The 19,367-nt window shown below is 38.0% G+C and overlaps 2 protein-coding genes across 2 annotated transcripts in view; one reads left to right on the forward strand and one right to left on the reverse strand.

Annotated features, from left to right (window-relative positions):
• Positions 1-3,990: 3,990 nt before the first annotated feature.
• On the reverse strand, positions 3,991-7,728 carry LOC140151955 (kelch-like protein 15). The gene is made up of 3 exons (XM_072174258.1): positions 6,948-7,728; positions 5,633-5,878; positions 3,991-5,021 (listed from the first exon to the last, which is right to left on the reverse strand). The coding sequence occupies exons 1-3, from the start codon at positions 7,572-7,574 to the stop codon at positions 4,014-4,016; spliced, it is 1,881 nt and encodes a 626-aa protein (XP_072030359.1). The 5' UTR covers positions 7,575-7,728; the 3' UTR covers positions 3,991-4,013.
• Positions 7,729-7,812: 84 nt separating this feature from the next.
• The window catches only part of LOC140151957 (uncharacterized), a 28,547-nt gene continuing 16,992 nt past the window's right edge, over positions 7,813-19,367 (forward strand). The window contains exon 1 of the mRNA XM_072174260.1: positions 7,813-7,880. The gene's annotated coding sequence lies outside the window, so the exon portion shown is untranslated. The remainder of the gene's footprint in view (positions 7,881-19,367) is intronic.

Here is a 19,367-nt window from a genome sequence, read left to right on the forward strand (position 1 = left end):
ACATTTATCACTCACTTCTCGTGTGTTCAATATCAAGATACATTGATATAAGTTTAATAACACAAGGTACTGTTTTTCACTGCACAGAGCAAAGCAAGTTCGTTAGTTATTGATCATCCATGAACCTAAGACACTGACAGATTATTTTAATTGAGTTGTATCCGATATTACCCGACTTTCGCGATTTGAGAAAAGGGACAGAATACCCGGTGTTGTTAGTTTCAGTCAAACAGTAGGTCGCGTTCTAGTCCAATCAATGTTGTGGTTTGACCTGGGCACAGTTGTAACAGATATTCTCTACAAACCCTCCTTAAGGGGGTACTACACCCCTGGCCAATTTTATGCCTATTTTTGCATTTTTCTCAAACACTATAGCGCATTGGTGAATAGTAAGATATGTATATTATAGGGGCAAGGACTACAACTACTGCACTGAAAATTCAGCAACTTAAGGCAAGTAGTTATTGATTTATTGATCAAATATTGGTTTTCCCTCATTTTTGACTGTAACTCCACAACTGTTGTCTGTGCTGAAATAAAATTTCCAGTACAGTAGTTGTAGTCCTTGCCCCTATAATATACATATCTTACTTGTCACCAATGTGCTAAAATTTTTGAGAAAAATGCAAAAATAGGCACAAAATTGGCCAGGGGTGTAGTACCCCCTTAACAACAAGTCAACAACAAAAGAGAAAATTTTGAGTTTGCTAAAAATTGCTAATTTACATAAGTGATTATAAAACTGAAAATTTCTCGACACATGATGACCTTCAGCATTTTGAGTAAAGATTACATTTCCTAAGTTATATACATAATGGTTTAAGTTTGAGCTCTACATGGGGTCAAAATTGTAAAATTCTCCGATTTTGATAGAAATGCACATCAGGATTTTCAGATTTTGATTCTTTAATTTTTGTCAGTACCGTAAAATGGGGTAACTTTGGGCACTTTTCAGAGTTTTTAAACCACTGTTTCCAAACAAAACCAGTTCTATTTCTAATTATATATTTTTTTTATGACATTAGGGTTCCCTTCTACACCTTGAAGTTGTAAAAGATTTTTAAATAATTTTGTAAGGGTGCACTAGGGGTTAAAAATAGCCTGACCAAAATGACCCCGTATTTGGGGCAACTTTGGTCAGAGTATTACATCCCATGAAGGAAAAAAAATCAAAAAAATTGATCTTAGCTGTATATGGGCAAGTTATTTTTTGTGACATTTGACCCCTTAAAAAATTAATCAAACACACATCCATGCTCAAAATGTAAAAAAAATGCTCATTTTTGGTCAAAAATCCCGCTTTTCGAGGAAATTGGACATGAGCGACTATTATTTCTTCCAAATATATTTCTTAACAAATTGACACCAAATATGACTAAAAACAATATTGCTGTATATGACCATTTAAAAAAATATATTTGACCGACCAAAGTTACCTCGCTGACCGAAGTTACCCCATTGTACGGTAGTTTAGATGGAGGCAGTTAACGATAGGTCAATTCAGTAGCGATTATACATGTATTATCACCAGTCGGATAATATTTTGAAGGCACTGAGCTGAACCAGAAAAACTCATTGCGGTCAGATGATAACATAAGAACCTGACAGGAAAACCGAGAATACTTTCTTCAAGTATTCGGTTTGCAACAAAGGATAGAGGCAAAACTATTGGTAGCAACTTCCACCGAAGACTTAGCTATACGGCAATGGGATGTCAAACCCAAAACTGGGAACTTGAAAAGGCCCTGTTGTGTGTGTGGTTTTTTTAAATTTAAAACATAATACTAAGAATATCTTCAGATTTATGTTGAAAGAAATATTTTTTTAACCTTTGTACAATGATCATTCCTTAGCAATTAAAAGAACCAAACCATAATTGTGATAATTGTCACCTTTAAAGTAGGCTCTCCTATTATACGATATTGCACACATATAAGACACAGTAAAGTTATTACAATGTTATATGAAAACAGACGATTTTTATTAACTACAAAAAATTTAAAATACACATATAGCATGATATTACCATAAAAGATAAAAATACAATTTATAAAGATATGTTTAATTTTGTTTTTGCATATAAATTCTTCATTTTACTTTACGAATTAATAACACACATACTATCCCCGTCCTATACACACCCCACCTGTTCATTCGAATAAACACTTTAAAGCTCAAGAGCGGCAGAAGTTGGAAAGAGTGCTTTACAGTAGCGTACAAAAAAATGAATGAAAAAGTGCCCCTCTGACAAAAAATGAAAGAGAAAATCAGGAGGGCAAATGGGCGAAAATAGTGTAAAATACCATTTTTTTCGCGCTATGCGCGCACATCATCCCAATAAGGCCCTTTTCGGGAAGCTCGAAGACATACAGTCTCTATGTATTGTATGATGCAACTGCAATTTTTTTCGTCTGTGCCCCCAAAAAATATTTTGCCCCCCCCTGACCAAGAAAGCTGGCTACGCCCCTGGTGCTTTATGTTCATTCTTGCTTTTGACGAATTTCGGTTCTTTCGAATGTTGAAGTCACAACTATTATCTTTGAATCCCTCACACCGGCACCCCCCCCACACACACACACACCCCTGTTTGTAAATACGTTCAAACGAGGACCTCGACTTTAGAAGGATCTAACCGAGGACTTACACACCCGTTTTTAATCGACACACCGTGGACCTCACGCAAACACACCAGGCAACTTACTATCCAACTGAGACCCGTCCTATACCCGCTATGGGGGACCTATCTTATATGCTATCTTATATGCATATTTGCATCATTTACGTCATCCTGGGCATAGTTTCAAAACGAGGACGTCCTCGTTTGGAGGTGTGTCCTCGTTTTACGGTGTGTATCCATATATATGTAGGTCCTCGTTAGACGGCATTTACAAACGCACCCCCCCTCCCCATACCCACACATCATCAAGATATCAAAATTTACGATAACAAATATTTACAGAATAAGGTTTCAGTAAAGGAAGAAAGGGTAAATTAGATGTCATTTCGTTTTTTAATAAATACGATTTGAAATAGCTCTTGCTTGAAATAGCTCATCGATAAATACCTTGAAAATCCATTTTATTTACTTTATATATTCCTTTCTCGCTCAGAAATTCTACAGAAACTAGTTATCAATACACATTATTCACATGAGGGTGGTTTCAGCACTAAGTGGTGCGAATATCACACAAAAAATTAATTTAAAATATCAAACTGAAGGTTTATGAAGAAAATGCCACATTACAAGGCAACAATCATGATGAGGCCTCTTGGAATGGTCAGAATGCATCGCTTGAAGATGTTTATCAGCACATGAAGTTATGTTTCTTCATTTTATTCGAATTTACTGATACCAACTATATCCCGGGAATTGTTACGCAATGGGCTATTCCAGTTGAAATCCATACACCCTATGGAAGACACAATCTTAAACTTCCACACAGGGAGTGCATTTGAATTTTAAATGGCCTACCTGAGAGGGTGAAATCTCCAAACCAATCCCCACCCCCGTGTGCAAAATAAGGTCATGTCTTCCAAAGGGGCTGTATGGATTTTAACTGGAACAGCCCATATTCCAATGCCCTCTGTTAGATTGTGGGCTATTCCATTTAAAATCCACACTACCCCTGGTGAAGATTTTGGTAATATGTTTCACAGAGGGAGTGCAAATTTCAAATAGAATTAGCACATTAGGAAGCTCCATTTGAAACCCACGCTCCCTCTTTAGAAGATTCAGGTTCAAGCTTTCTCAGAGGGTGTATGAAATTCAAACGGAGCTGCCTAATGTGCTAATTGCATTTCAAATTCATACTCCCTCTGTGGCAAATGTTTCCAAAATCTTACACAGGGGTAGTGTGGATCTTCAATGGAATAGCCCAATATCAACACGCATCATCAGCAGAACCATGCAGCGTCATTGATATACATGCAAAATATATCAGTAAAATACTTTTGACCATCCATGTTGAATGGAAAATTGCACAATATTGTTAGACATACCTCCTCTATCATGTCTATTCCAAAAGAGCTTTGTCAAATCTAAATTTCGCCACACAATTCTCGAGTCCAATCGTACTGGACCAATTCCATTTGGTAAGGTCCACATCTCGTCGTAGTCCACTACTCAGACTGTCATCAGTCATGTGAATAACACCATTGACTGTGACGAAGACATCATCCTGGATACAGAATGCTCCAACGGTCTGATCCTTGGGAATGACACTCTGATCTTGGGGATCACCTACCCTTGCTGTACAAGTACCATTGATGTCATCAATAACAAGTTCGTGTACGCAGACTTTATGCCATGGGCATCCGAAATGCTCTGATGTACATTTACAATTTCCATAGACCACTCTGTAACATGTGTCATTGTGGACTACCAGAGCAGCAGGGAAGCTGCCCTGGTTGTGCTGCTCAGTTAAAGGAACATGCCATGATCGCGTTTCTGGATCAAAAACCTGCAGATTGTGCGTCGCATATTTCATACCATTAATTTTCCGCGATTCTGCTGCATAGACGAAGATCTTCCCTCTGAATGACACTGCTGATGACTTTCCCATGTAGCCTTCTTTAAGCAATGGAGGTAGATGTTCCCATTCTTTGTTCACCAAGTTATAGCATTCAACATCCCTAATCAAGTCATTCGCTGAGCTACCTCCGATGGCATATATGTAACCGTTATGATGTACTAGCGCAAACTGGCATCTAGAGACCTTCATGTCTTGCAATCGTTGCCATTGGTTTTCCCTTACAGTATAACGATATACTGAAGATTGGCAGACACTTAGAGGTGTGTTACTTGCTGCTTCATCTGAGCTATCGTCAGACTCTGGTTCCTTATACAAAACACCGCCTGCTAGGTAGAGTTGCTCATCAACGACCAACATATTGCAGCTGTACAGCTTTCTGACTGGTATGGGTGCAAATCTGCTCAGCAATCTCCATTGTGGTCTGTTACCGGGGAGCTGATCGTTCAAGTAGTAGGTAGTAGAAGTGTAATTGTCTGGGATGATGAATGCCTGAAATTAAGAATATCGAATGACAATGATGATTTTTGTTTTGAATTCGAGTGACTTTGGTATATTAATTAAGATGACGTGGTAACGTGGCTGTGACTGAGGCATGGTCTAGAAGGGTGCAAATCCACATGCGCAATCACGCAAGAGTTTATGGAAGATTATGCATTTATAGATTAATATGTAAAAGGACAGTTTCCTTTTATTTGCTCGTTTGTATTTAAGGGGGCACTACACCACTGGCCAATTTTGTGCCTACTTTTGCATTTTTCTCAAAAATTATTGTGCATTGGTGACAAGTAAGATATGTATATTATGGGCAAGGACTACAACTACTGCACTGAAAATTCAGCAACTCAAGGCAAGTAGTTATTGATTTATTGATCAAATATTGGTTTTCCCTCATTTTTACTGTAACTCCACATCTGTTGTCTGTGCTGAAATATAACTTCCAGTGCAGTAGTTGTAGTCCTTGCCTCTATATACATATCTTATAGTTGTCACCAATGCGCTATAATTTTTAAGAAAAATGCAAAAATAGGCACAAAATTGGCCAGGGGTGTAGTACCCTTAAATATATCATAAATGCGGAAATTATACCTTATTTTACTTACAGTAATGGTGGTTCTTGTGGTATATACATGTTTTAAATCTCCATCTGGATCACCGCCAGCAAATATCTTCTCCAGCATCGTGTAGTATTCTCGTATGGATAAAAGCTCGGGAAGAGCCTTCATTATGATATCAAGTAGCTTGTTGACAGGGATCAGACCGATCCGAACTTTTCGTAGAAGATGGATCGCATGGTTTTGACGATGGTCAAGATCGTACTTCAACCAAGCAAGTACAGTACGTAAGACCTGCACAAAAAGATTTAAATAGGGGCACATGTGATTTTATTTATGACTGCGGTTATTTTCAAATTTCCAAAAACCTTAATAGAGAACGGAACCGTAGGTGAGGATAAAAAATATAAGAAATAAATAGAACCCATATAATATTATAAAACATCCCTTTCTGCACATTGATGAGAATGACAATGATGATGGTGGTGGTGGTGGTAATGATAATGATGGTGGTAGTGGGTGGTGGTTTAAAGCTTATCGTGGTGGTAATTGGGATCCCACAAGGATCAATCCTGGGTCCCTTACTGTTTTCCAACTCTTTATCAGATTCTTTTCAATGTAGTGGTGGTGGAAGTGATTATGGTTGTAGTGTGGTGGCCTGGTGGGTAGTTGCATGTGGTTGAAATCCTATTTTGGTGGTAAATTTCAAGCTGTAAATTAATTTGGCTTTCAATAATATATTGGTATTCCATGAGGGGTTCATTGCTACTTTTAGTCCTGAACAGATTCTGTTCATTGTAGTGGTGGTGTTGGTGGTACGGTGGTGGTCGTAGTGATCGTAGTGGTGGTGGTTTAAATCTTATCTTAGTGCTAACTTTAAACCTGTAAAAGTTCTATTGTTTTGGATTTCAAAATAATAAATTGGGATCCCACAAGGATCAATCCTGGGTCCCTTACTGGGGTTTTCCGATTTTTTTTTCAATATATACGTGTGGGCATAAACGTTTGATGACGATGACAATGATGATGACAATGATGATGACAATGATGATGATGATGATGATGATGATGATGATGATGATGATGATGATGCATGATGATGGTAACAGCTAATGCTAAAGATAGAAGTATATAACAAACTACAGTATTAAATAAGTCATTAAGTTCATTAACACTTGCTATCCGCACAAATGGCAAACTTTAAAATGTTACACTGTCTCATAATGATAGCACACTGACGGATTTATAAAATACAATATAGGCCTAAATAGGAATTTATTATTAGTAAATTACTAAATTGGGAATAGCCTATACATGTAAGTAGATAAAGATTTTAAATTACAGAATGAACCCATTGTCTTACCTCCTCTTCATCATTGTCAAGGTCATTTCTGTCAAGTAGTCTACTCATCATCTCTGCATTAACAAAGTATTGGTCACTATCTCTTAAATGTTGGATCTTTGTCAAATTCTCTGAAATGAATAAATCGCACCACTCCTTTAACTCCAAATGTTCAGGTAGACACTCAACCAGAAGAGAGATTTTCAATGCTTCTTCAAATGTGATTTTCTGAGTTCTGAAGCATTTGATGAGATATGTTGCACATGATTTTGATGCAATATCCAATTGTAAATAGCAAGCCATCTCTAAAACACTAGGCGCAATCTCAAGAGTTAAAGTCAGTTTGCCTGTATAAATAAATTGTAGTAACACATCGAATATATCAGAATTTCCATGTATGGTTATTTCATCATGAGCAGCTTCCCGAAATCCGGACGTAAACATTGCATAGAAATATTTACTGCTTGCAACTAATATAGTCTTATGAGCTGGAAAATACCTTTCACCAACTGAGATGGTGATATCACACAAGATATTTTGATTTCGCAGCTGGTCTAGGCCTCTTGACAACTCGAGATGCTGGTCTGTATGACATATTTGCTCCCTTTGGTATGTGTAAGTCGAGGTCTTGGATGTCTTGTTTTCCATTTTACAGTATTGCTAAAGTTGCTGCTGCTCATGTACTGGTGCGTAGGAAAGTAAGATTGGCAATCATGTACAGATACTAATAATATACGAGAATTTTATGCTGTATGACAGGTAGTACAACTGTACAGTGGCAGCTGATTCCAAATTCAGTTCTGTTGAGAGATGTTTAAATTTCCGCGCGCTTTGCTTATCATCAAGCTCGTCACCACAAATCGATTCGATGACCTATGACCTGCTGTCGCGAACGAAACGAACTGAGTTCGAAGTTGGGAAGACTTGGTAGTGAAATTTCATTATTTTCTCAAGGTAGGTTGCAGTTTTCACCCTCGGTTTATTATTTGAGACAAATTGACCGAAAGGTTATGAGTAACGAAGAATCTCTACCAGTATAAATGGCGAAAATGACCAAAAAAATGGAAATATGTGATCTCAGGCTGCTTTTGACAAGTTTCCGAATTTTGCTCCTCGGTCATTGCCAGTCTAAAAAGTAAAAGGGAATGTTTAAATACTTTGTTGGGGGGGGGGGGGCAAAAACAATTGGGTCCTATAAAGGGGGGATCAAATAAAATTCAGTCACTAAGTTACCTCTACCTCTACCTCTACGTAAATACTTGGCAAGGTCCATAAGTTTGGATGTAGTGCCAAGGTAGACATGTCCACATTGCTTATTATAGAGGGCGACATTCAATCCAAAAAGTTTGGACCACAGTAGCTCACAGTCAATGGCTTAACTGTGTAATCCCCATAGGGAAATACAAAAATTTGAAATTTCGACACCAGAAACTTGACGACGCAGTCTAAAAAGTGCTGGTACTTTATCCTTGATACAGAAGTCAGCATGCAGTGAAAGTTAGATTTCATAAAATAAAATCGCCTTTGTTTAAAATGGATCATCGTGGTAAAAAATGATGCATTACATGCTTTTTTTGTACAGTAAGTCATTGGAAGGCATTGTCAATGATGGTCGCAGAAAAGTGCAGTTTTTTAAAAACAGACATTTGCCCATAACTTCGCTAGTTTTTGACCTACAGACATGGTTGACCCCTCATTTTTAAGTTAAATAATCACCTTTTTAAACAAAATAATTTCCATGTGAAATATCCTACTTGAAAATTTTGTGAACATGCCTAGCCAAGGAAGAAAACTTGTTGCTCCCGTGCAGTGCAGGTAATGAAGGTGCCGATATATACAAAGTGCGAGTAAAAATGGACCTGGAATTACATTGAACCAGTAACTGCTCCCCTGAACACCTCGTAAGTTGGAGAAGACAAGGTGCTCACTGGTAAAATTCCACCAGGCGACTGTACGCGGGAAAAACGAAGCTTAGAGCTGGATACGGGCTGGTAGTGGATTGAATTTACTGGGATGGTAGGCTCTTGTAGAGGATGGAAGCATTGGAGTCATGTAGAGAGCTGGGTTGACTGCCACAAGGTTGTTACATATCTTGTACATGAGGATGAGACTGGATGTTTTTCGCCTTTGCTCGAGGGAGACCCATTGTAATTCTTGAAGCATTGATGAAACACTGTCTTGCCGTCTGTATCGGTGGACAGGGGTCGCGCTAAGTTGCGTTCTTGCGCGCCACGCGCATTTTTTTAAGTTTGAGCGCATCTATTCATTTTTGCATACCAGTTCGGAAGATTTTCATGCGCGCAGAAAAAATGAAAACATGTGAAAGAAAAATAAAAGCTTCGATCTCCAATATTTACGACCTGTCCAGAAATTATGTAACATAAAATGCAATAACATAAATGTTGAAGTGAAGTCGCCAGAGCATTGTAACATAATTTAAAAATAAAATAAAATACACACCTCCAGCGTAATTTAACACAGATTGTGATATTGTATAGAATCACTGATGAGTTTTATTGCAGTACTGAATGACGACACGTACGTGAGTTGGTAATTTCTAATTCTAGGGATCGGTAAGGAATGCTTCAAGGGTGGTGTGTAGAGATATGCCAGCGGTGAAATACGAGGCCGGTAGAAGGAAAAGGTGACAAAAATTTGCCCTTGAATTATGTTTTATAGTCAAAATACTCCAGTAATTCAATAAATATCATGATATTTGGCCTAAACTTGAACTCATTAGCAATGAAATGTCATTTTTTATTGAGTAAATCATGGCTTTTTCACTCGTCACATGTGACTTGCAATGCTGTTGAATTCTGCACTTTGCCAAAGTTGAACTGCATTTTATGGAATTCGCCAACTTTTATGGCATAAAGCAACACTTTTATAGCACAGTACACTGCGTGGGAACTTTCTTTAAAAGCCAGATAGTTGGTTAGGGAGTGATCGTTATTTACGACAGGGGGGTAATGGGCGCTTTGAGGGGGGAATCAATTTTTTGGGTCTTGAGCCTGAGGGGGAACACCAAATTTTTCGTTGAACCAGGAGGGGGAACGCGAAATTTTTGTCGATATTTTTCCAAAGCGCCCATTACCCCCTGCCGTAAATAACGATCGGTCCTTACATGACATTGCCTTAATAGCGAGAATCGCGGCGTGAAAGGGAGATCGCGTTTTGCCAGGCCATAAACTATTTACACATAACCAAAATCACAAAATCTGATACTGATATATTGAAACGGGCATTCAATACTTGACTAGAGAACCCCTCATTTTAGGATTTGAGCGCATATTTTTAACACTTTCAGGGGGTTCAGGGGTTCTGAGAACCCCTGGATTTAAAACCTAGTGCTACCCCTGTCGGTGGAGGACGAATCTTGCAGCCTGCCTCTGTATGTTTTCAATTTTATTGATGTCTTTTTGATGGTATGGAGACCAGACTGGACATGTGTATTCAAGATGTGGTCGGACCAGCGACATGTAGGCTTGTTCCTTCAACTTGCGAGAGCAACCTCTCAGATTTCTGGGATGAGCCCCAGGATTTTATTTGCACGAGCTGTCACACCGCTGATGTGTTTGGACCATGACAGATTGGAGGTGAATGTCAAGCCAAGATATGGATAGTCGCCAACAGATGTCAGAGCACTATTCCCTAAATGATATCGGCCGTCAATAATATTGCGACGTAGGGTGAATCTCATAGAATGACATTTGTCAGTGTTAAATTTCATTTGCCAAATAGATGTCCACTGGTGAAGCATGTCAAGATCTTTTTTGCAATGCTAGTGTGTCTTCTGAATTGTTGATAGGTCTGTACAAGAGGCAGTCGTCTGCGAAGAGCCGGATATTTGAAGTAATGCCTGATGGAAGGTCATTTATGAATGATAAGAACAGCAGAGGACCAAGCACTGTGCCCTGGGGCACTCCTGAGGTGACGGGGACCCATTCCGATGCCTGGCCATCGATGACGACTCTCTATGCGTGCGTTGTGTTAAGAAGTTGTCTACCCAAGCTAGTAATGAACCTCGAACTCCGTAATGTTGTAGTTTCAGGAGGAGGCGCTGGTGGGGAACGCGGTCGAACGCCTTGGAAAAATCCAACACAATGGCGCAACTTGGCCTTTATTGTTGAGGGCACTGGCTAGATCGTGTGTGGTTATCAGAAGCTGGGACTCACAGGAGCGGCCTGGGCGGAACCCGTGCTGGGCGCCTGTAAGGATGTTGAAGGTGTCATAGTGGTCCATCACCTGACTGAAGATAATGTGCTCAATTAGCTTGCTACATATGCTCGTGATTGAAACAGGGCGGTAGTTAGAAGCTGTACTCCTGTCCCCTTTCTTGTATATGGGAGATATGTTGGCTATTCTCCAAGCATTGGGTACAGTACCAGTGTCTAATGACTGTTGGAATATAGCAGTTAATACTGGAGCAGTTTCAACAGCCAATTCCTTCGATAATCGGGCAGGGATAAGATCAGGCCCAGTCGCTTTCTTGACCTGTAAGGACTTGAGCAGCTTTAACACCCCTTCGGTTGAGACGACAATGTTGTTGATAGATGGGTAAGCAGAGCCAGTCATCTTAGGCAAGTTAGATGTTTCCTCAGTTGTAAAAACTGACCTGAACTGGTTGTTGAAGGTGTTTGCTTTCCCTTGCTGTCGAATATGACCTTGGAGCCTTGCTTGAGAGAAGAAACGCCAGTAGAATCTTGCTTCTTGGACTTGATAAATCTCCAGAAAGCCTTGTTAGATTTATCCTCTGGATTATTGAGCATGTTATTTTGGAAGGACCAATAGTTCTGACAGACTTTCTTTTGGGTCAACTTCCTGTAATCCTTGTATGCTTCCCAATCAGATTGTTTTTGAGTCATTATAGCCTTATTGTAGAGGCGCTGTTTTTTTCTGCTCATCTTCCGCACCCCTTTAGTGATCCAAGGGTTTGTATGACGGGTAGCAGACATCTTGGATGGGATATGATTCTCCATAAGCTCAAGAATTTTGGAAGTAAACATGTCCCAATTTGACTCCACGGATCTTGAGTTAGGGTCGCTAGATAGGAACACTTGCTGAAAATTAAGCATGTCAGCTTTCAGGTTGTTAATGTCGGCTTTATCAAACATGAACACTTTGCGGGAATTTTCCTGTTCAGCTTTGGCTTAGTGTTCAATGTGAAACAGACTAACTCATGGTCACTGATCCCGGAATACACCTTACACTGCTCAATGAATGCGGATGGGTGGTGAGAACGAGATCAAGGATGTTTTTGGTTGCACCCGAAATGCGTGTTGGTTCCTTTACCATTTGGTCCATAAAAAATTCATTGCACATATCAAGGAGAAAAGCACATTTTGAAGGTTCTATGGCATAAGGTTTTACCACTGGTCGATCCAATCGATATCGGCTAAATTTATGTCACCAGCAACGACGATGATTGCGTCCTTGAATTTAGATTGGATATCGGACAGAGAGTTTGCAAGTTGTTCAAGATTGGAAACAGGAGATTTTGGTGGACGATAAAAGGAGCCCAGAATTAACGGCTTCTGATGCTGGATGTGGATCTCGATCCATGTCAGTTCAGCCTCAGATTCTATAATGTTACACTCAGTGGCAATTATGTCGTCTTTGATCATGATAAAGACACCGCCTTTCCTCCCATGGGCTCGATCTTTCCTATAAGTAATGAAGCCAGGAGCGGTAATTTCTGTGGTGAGGATAGCACTACTGAGGTGAGACTCAGTTCCAATGACAATGTCTGCATTATGATGCTGAATCATGTTCTCAAGCTGGGGAACTTTTTCGTATAAACCATCACAATTCACCACTAACAATACTGCGTTTTGGGTCAAGCTGGGAGAAAAAAATCCCAGGTCGACCAAAAATAGCATATCGCACACGATAGACCACCTAAGTTATTGTAAATCGGTTTCTCCCAGGTCGACCGTAAATTTTGGGTTGCCACATTCAGCCCGCAAACGCCAGGATTTTTAGTCAGTTCGACCCATGACAAGCATGCAAATAGCCCTACATGTAGGTATGCTAGGTGAATTCAAATTTGCCATCAAATTGCATCGTTTTATATATCAAATTAAAGCCCTTGAGTAAACTAAGCCAAAACTGAAAACCTTTTTTTCATAGCACTTTCCGTAGCAAAGTTACATCTTGTCAAAGATTGACTTTCATCAAAAAGATTCAGCTAGCAAAATTCCCCAAAACGGCATTTCGGGGTGTTTCTAGATCTTAGTCTCATGGCGATGGCAGCTTTTTTAATGGAACTGCTATCAAAATCCTCTAAAATTCCATGTGCGACTTGATTATCACCATAAAAATCATATATGTACATCCATATCAAAGCGATGCACTTGTCGGTTGCTACATGTGTCTCATTTCACATAATAGCTAGGAATAAATACCAGACTCTTTTCTTATGTGGAGGTCACTTTAAATCATTCCAAGTCACATGGTATAGGAATACAGAGAACATTCCTTAAACAATTTGACTTGGGGATGATTTGAAGTGACCTACACTTGATATGAGTCTGGTATTTATTCCTAGCTATTATTTGAAATGAGACAAATTGTAGCAGCCGACAAGTGCATCCTTTTGATATGGATGTACACATATATGGGTCAAGTGAAGTATAGAAAACATATTTATGTAGGTTTCCTTCACCCACCTATTCTCGAAAAAAATTCAAATTTCTATGTAAATATGCATTGTGTTGGGGCCCGGTCATGCGAATTCGCTGACTAGTAAATGTGTTAACTAAGGTTTGCCTAGGTTACCTACTACATGTAGTCATACTTCCAAGTTTTCTACTTTCTTGAATTTGCGTCAACGTGTAGGCCTAACTTAGACTGGCTTGCCAGTCCTATATACGCCGTACCTATGTATATTAAGGACTGGCTTACGCCATTTTGGATGTCAATGGGAAATACACACTTAACGATTTGCGCCGGTTAGAAACTTGAAAAAAAATCTTTAAAATTTTATCAATGTATATAAAAGTGGTACCAACCTTATTGTGCTTGCTAATTTAAGACTCGGTTGAAACAAAATTAAGGATCGAATGCATTTTAGTGTCCAAAAGGCAAAATTATCGTCAAAGTTCTGCGAAATCGGCACCCTTGCGAAGGGTTCAGAATTGAATCGAACGAAAATATCCGATCTTTATGATCAAAAACACAAAATTACAACTTTAAACATACTATTGGCAAAAGACATTATTACCAAACAATATAGAATAGAAAATTTGACATCATTTTCTCAAAATATTGAAGAAATTTGCTCACTAGACATCGAAAAAGTACGCAATCCAATTCCCGTTCAAACGCGTGAGAAACTGAAAGTGCATAATCGTGACTAGCCTAACTCGCTCGATGTTTCAGACTTGTGAGAAAAGGAAATAGGTCACAAATAGGGTCAAATAAAATAATCCAACAAAGAATCATCCTGCCTAAGTGCCGGACATAGGCTAGGCCTACATGTTTTAAACTTTATTATTATCCAGACCACCACGAATGGAGTGCCAATTTCTATTAGCCTAAGCTGTCTTTCTATCAACAAACGTGGAATCTCCCAGCTTGACCAATTTCACGTTAATACTAGGGAGGGATGGGTAAAATGTTAATGTACAAGAAGTAGGTATGCTAGGTTAGACTTAGGGACAGGCATAAAAATTTATTCTATTAACATGAATAGTTGTTTATTGGAAGAGAGAACTTCTCAGAAACAATTTGACACCAAAACCAATCTTCTACTGTATTGCTAAGTGAAGATATGACAAAATTACTGTCGGAACATTGGGCCATTTTCTCTGATATTAAGACTTACCATTAGGAGTGCATGGGGGGACTTGATAATTTTTGTGCCCCCAGCTTTCAGTTTTTTGTTTTCACTGTAATTTAATCTAATTTTTGTTGAATATTATGTATGTTATCATTTTCAACACATCTGTGAAATTTTGTATGAAAATTCAAATTTTAAGGTGGTAAAAAAGTGATTTTTGTGCTAATTTTGGTCAAATTTTGCCATTTTTTGGCCATTTTGGGCCCATTTTAGGCAAAAACAATGATTTTTCCCAAGCGATAACAAAAAAGTGCTTTCTCCCAGCAAATAAGTAAACTGGAATTGTTATGTGAAAAGGATGAAAGTTTTGTCAAACCATGTTTCCTTTTGTCAGAAGATGAATTTTGGGTCAAAATAGAATTTTTTCCCAAAAATGCCCCTTTTTTGGACCAAAACGGTGATTTTCACCAAGGCATATCTCACAGAAAAAAATATTCAAAAGTGAAGTCAATGTTGCATTCTGCTTCCTAAAGCATTGAATCTGTTGTCAATGCAAACTAGAGCATCTGAAACAGATTAATTTTGGTTTTATTCATCATTTTCTCCAAAAATGGTGTTTTTAGTGGCACAAAATGGCACAGATTTACATCTATAGGGCTTTATTATCAAGTAAAATAAATAGTGCCCTCGCTCAGATGTGCCTGTCCCTAGCTAGGTGAATTCAAATTTGCCATCAAACTGCATCATTTTACATATCAAATTAAAGCCCTGCCTTGAGTAAAGAAAGACAAAACTGAAAACATTTTTGTCATAGCACTTTCCGTACGGTAACAAAGTTACATCTTGTCAAAGATTGACTTTCATCAAAAAGATTCTGCTAGCTGTTATTCCCCAAAACGGCATTTAGGGGTGTTTCTAGATCTTAGTCTCATGGCGATAGCAGCTTTTTTTAATGGAACTGCTATACTATCAAAATCCTCTAAAATTCCATGTGCGCGACTTGATTATCACCATAAAAATCATATATTTGGGTCAAGTGAAGTATAGAAAACATATTTATGTAGGTTTCCTTCACCGACCTGTTCTCGAAAAAATTCAAATTTCTATGTAAATATGCATTGTGTTTGGGCCCCGGTCTCGGCGAATTTCGCTGACTAGTAAATGTGTTAACTAAGGTTTGCCTGGGATACCTACAAGAAGGCATGTACAATCCATTCCGCAAGCATGAATGTTAAGTATTCAAATTGTGTACTCTCAAATCAACAAAATGTGCGCACTTTACAATTTGAGTGTAACACTATGACGTATATGACTCCAATGAGTAATAACTCCAAACGGTAATTTTTATGAAAGGCAAACCTCAGTTTTAACACATTTAACCATAAGGCCATATAAAATTAATGTTTTGGTTCTCGTCCCCTCCCTCCTCAATTTCTGGTCCTGATTTGTCAGATTTTTTTTTTATTTTAGATTTTTCAATTATTTTAGACTTTGGAATGATTTATGAATTTTTCATACATATAAATAAGTTTATTAGAGAACAAGTACCACTTCCAAGTCTTTTTGTGGTACTCTAGGGGGTTTATACCTCAGAATCTCACATTTGAAATGTTAAAAAAGACCGAAAACTACAGACAATGCTGATTTTACACTGAAAAAAAAAAAAACACCTCCCTCCCTCATCAATTCATGAAAATCCTCTGGACGAGAACCAAAATATTAATTTTATACGGCCTAACATGTAACTTGCTAAGGAAAATGCTGTGACAAAACAGTTTTTAGTTCAAAAAATGGCTTTCTTTACTCAGGGGCTTTAATTTGATATGTATATAAAATGATTTGGTTTGATGGTAAATTTGAATTCACCTTTCATACCTAGTTAATGACCATGATAGGCGTAGATCCCGTGGGGATGGGGGATGAATCCCCCCCCCCAATATTTTGACATGGGGATGGTCCATACAATCATCCCCCAATGTTGATGCCTATAGGGCCTACCGTATTGTTTGTAATAAACGCTCCCCCTCTAATAAACATGAAAAAATTGACAAAAATGCAAACATTTCCATGCCATATCGTGTAGGTAAGCTTAAAACTTGCATCAGTCATGTCAGTCACGATCGCTACATTGAATGGACAAAACATATTATGACTCAACTCCCATCCATTTCATTGCCTAATTATGGTAGAATTTCACTAATTCCATGCACTTACAGGAGTAATTTTGTTGTATTTCCCACGAAAATATCATTTTCCGTGGGCCATCATGTATAGTCGTGAATCCCTCCTTTTAATAGGAGTACCATCAGGAAATTGAACCCGATTTTTCAGCTTTTTTCACTGACAATTCACTTCCAATAAACGCCCCCCTTTTGGAAAAATGCAACGCCCCTGGGGCATTTATTACAAACAATACGGTACCGGTATATGGGTTTCTGACCAAAATTAACCCCATATTTGGCCATTATAAACTAAAAAGTGCCAATTTGTTTGCGCTTCGCGCAATTTCATTCCAGTTTTGTACCACATTTAGCTTCAATATGGCAAAATGTTTTGCACGCTTCGCACGCATTTGTACCATAAACTTGTTTTGTCAGCAATTAAGGTGCTTCTCCAACCCCAGTGTCAAAAAGAAATCTTTAGATGCCACTGTTAATGATGTTTATTTTTGGTTTCAAAAAAATTTTAGACCTTAAAAGGGGGGATAAAAAAATCCAACCTTTTTTAGGGGGATAAAAATAATTTTGATGTCCAAGGTTCCAACTTTTCCAACCCCCCCCCCCCCAAGTACAATTTATGAACATTCCCTAAAATTCCCGGGCTGAAAATACAGTTTTACATAAGTACCAATCTCACATACATTTAATGTTATTTTCAGCCAGAGTGCAGTCTGTTGAAAGCTGCGCTTCAACCTAAAAGCCATAGCCGGTCGCATGTCACAAGTTGGTACCCAAAAAAAGGTGGAGGTGTTACAATTTTTCGAATGGTAGCAAATGAAAAATTTCATTTTGAACCAACACCTTGTCCTATTGAGCTACTTTGGGTCTCATTTTAAAGCTAAAGAACAGGGCTAAAACTGTGTAAACTAGTACTGAAAAGTGAGTCAAACTAAATAAATGGCATCAGCTGGAATTGAAAATTGATGGGGTGGAGGAGCAGGTGGGTGAGGAGCAGGTGGGTGAGGAGTAATGTATTAGCATACATGTAGGAAAATGTAAGATTTCCATAGTGTTGGTTTGAATAAATTATTGTATCTTCATAACTCCTTGTCATATTGAGCTTTTCAATGTCTCATTTTAGAGCCAATTACTCAAAGAAACAAGATTGACTTCAAAATTGATCAATTTCATATTCCATATTAGTTTCTCATTACATTTTGTACCACAGGTTGCCTCTAAATGCACAGAAGTCAATGCAATCACGTGCAAAAACTGCAAAGGTCCATATCTCCTTTAATATTCACTGTATCATGATAAATGTATGTATTTTCTGAAAGGAAATTGCACAAGGAAACTAACTTTTGCATTATGAAAATGGTAGGAAGTAGTGTTGGGAAAATATGAATGATTAATTAAATTTTAATTAAAAAATATCAACTTTTTTTGACGCACCCTGTATATCGTGAACTCAATTACATAAAAAAATTTTGAAGGGTGAGACTGATGCATCACTATGTTGTGAACATATCCTGGAACATTGGACAAAATCCAACTTCAGACATTTGTTGTGGGGTATTTTATATGAATAAGGCCCTTCGCACTTGATTATTAGTTTCCTGTTGAAGATTTTGAAAAAGGGACGAGGTGACTTTTAATTATTAATTATCTTTTATTTTCTTTATTTAGTTTGAACTATTACAAGCAACTATTGACTCGTTTTGACTAGAGCGGCATTTAATTATTTCAAAACAATAATTGATTTTATAAATATATGAAGGTGGAGTTGTACTCTTTGTTCATTCATCATTATTGTTGATATTATTAAAGTCAGAAAATGGCAAGTAGATGTAGTTGAAAGTTATGTTAAAGGAGAAAAATAGAAATAAAAATAAAATAATTAATTATTTTGAGATTTTAAATTTTGGACGCGGGCGGTAAATAGGAAACTAATAATCAAGTGCGAAGGGCCTAAGGTCCAATTTGAGAAAAACGCATTTGAAAATTTTGATTTACATTGCGGCCTATGGGCTAATTAGTTATGTATTAGGCAATTACACCAAAACGATAAACATTTTTGAGGTAAAAATGGTATGAGATGTTGCAGTTTTACAATAACATATTAAAAAATAATTTTTTGGACCATTTTGACCATGTAACACAAAATGGACCACCTCGTGACATGTGACCAGCCATGATAAAGTCATGAAAGTCAAGTGCGAATTTGCTTCACACAACAATGTCAACAATCAAATGTCACAGTCACACAGCACAGGTGGACAGGCATGAGGCTGGGACAAACACAAGCTCATCCCGTCTAAAAACGGGTTTTCTTATTTCTAATAAAGATTGGTAGCGTATTCATGACCATGAGATGCTAATAAAATAAAATTTTCGTAATATTTCTTAATAGAGCTGTGCTTGCTCTGTTTAAAGCATGTGTGTGGTCATTGCATAGTACGCTCAACGCAAATATCTGTGTGTACTCAAGTACAGTTGGCTCTT

Source organism: Amphiura filiformis, chromosome 5 (assembly GCF_039555335.1).
Source record: "Amphiura filiformis chromosome 5, Afil_fr2py, whole genome shotgun sequence".
Taxonomy (NCBI): Eukaryota; Metazoa; Echinodermata; class Ophiuroidea; order Amphilepidida; family Amphiuridae; genus Amphiura; species Amphiura filiformis.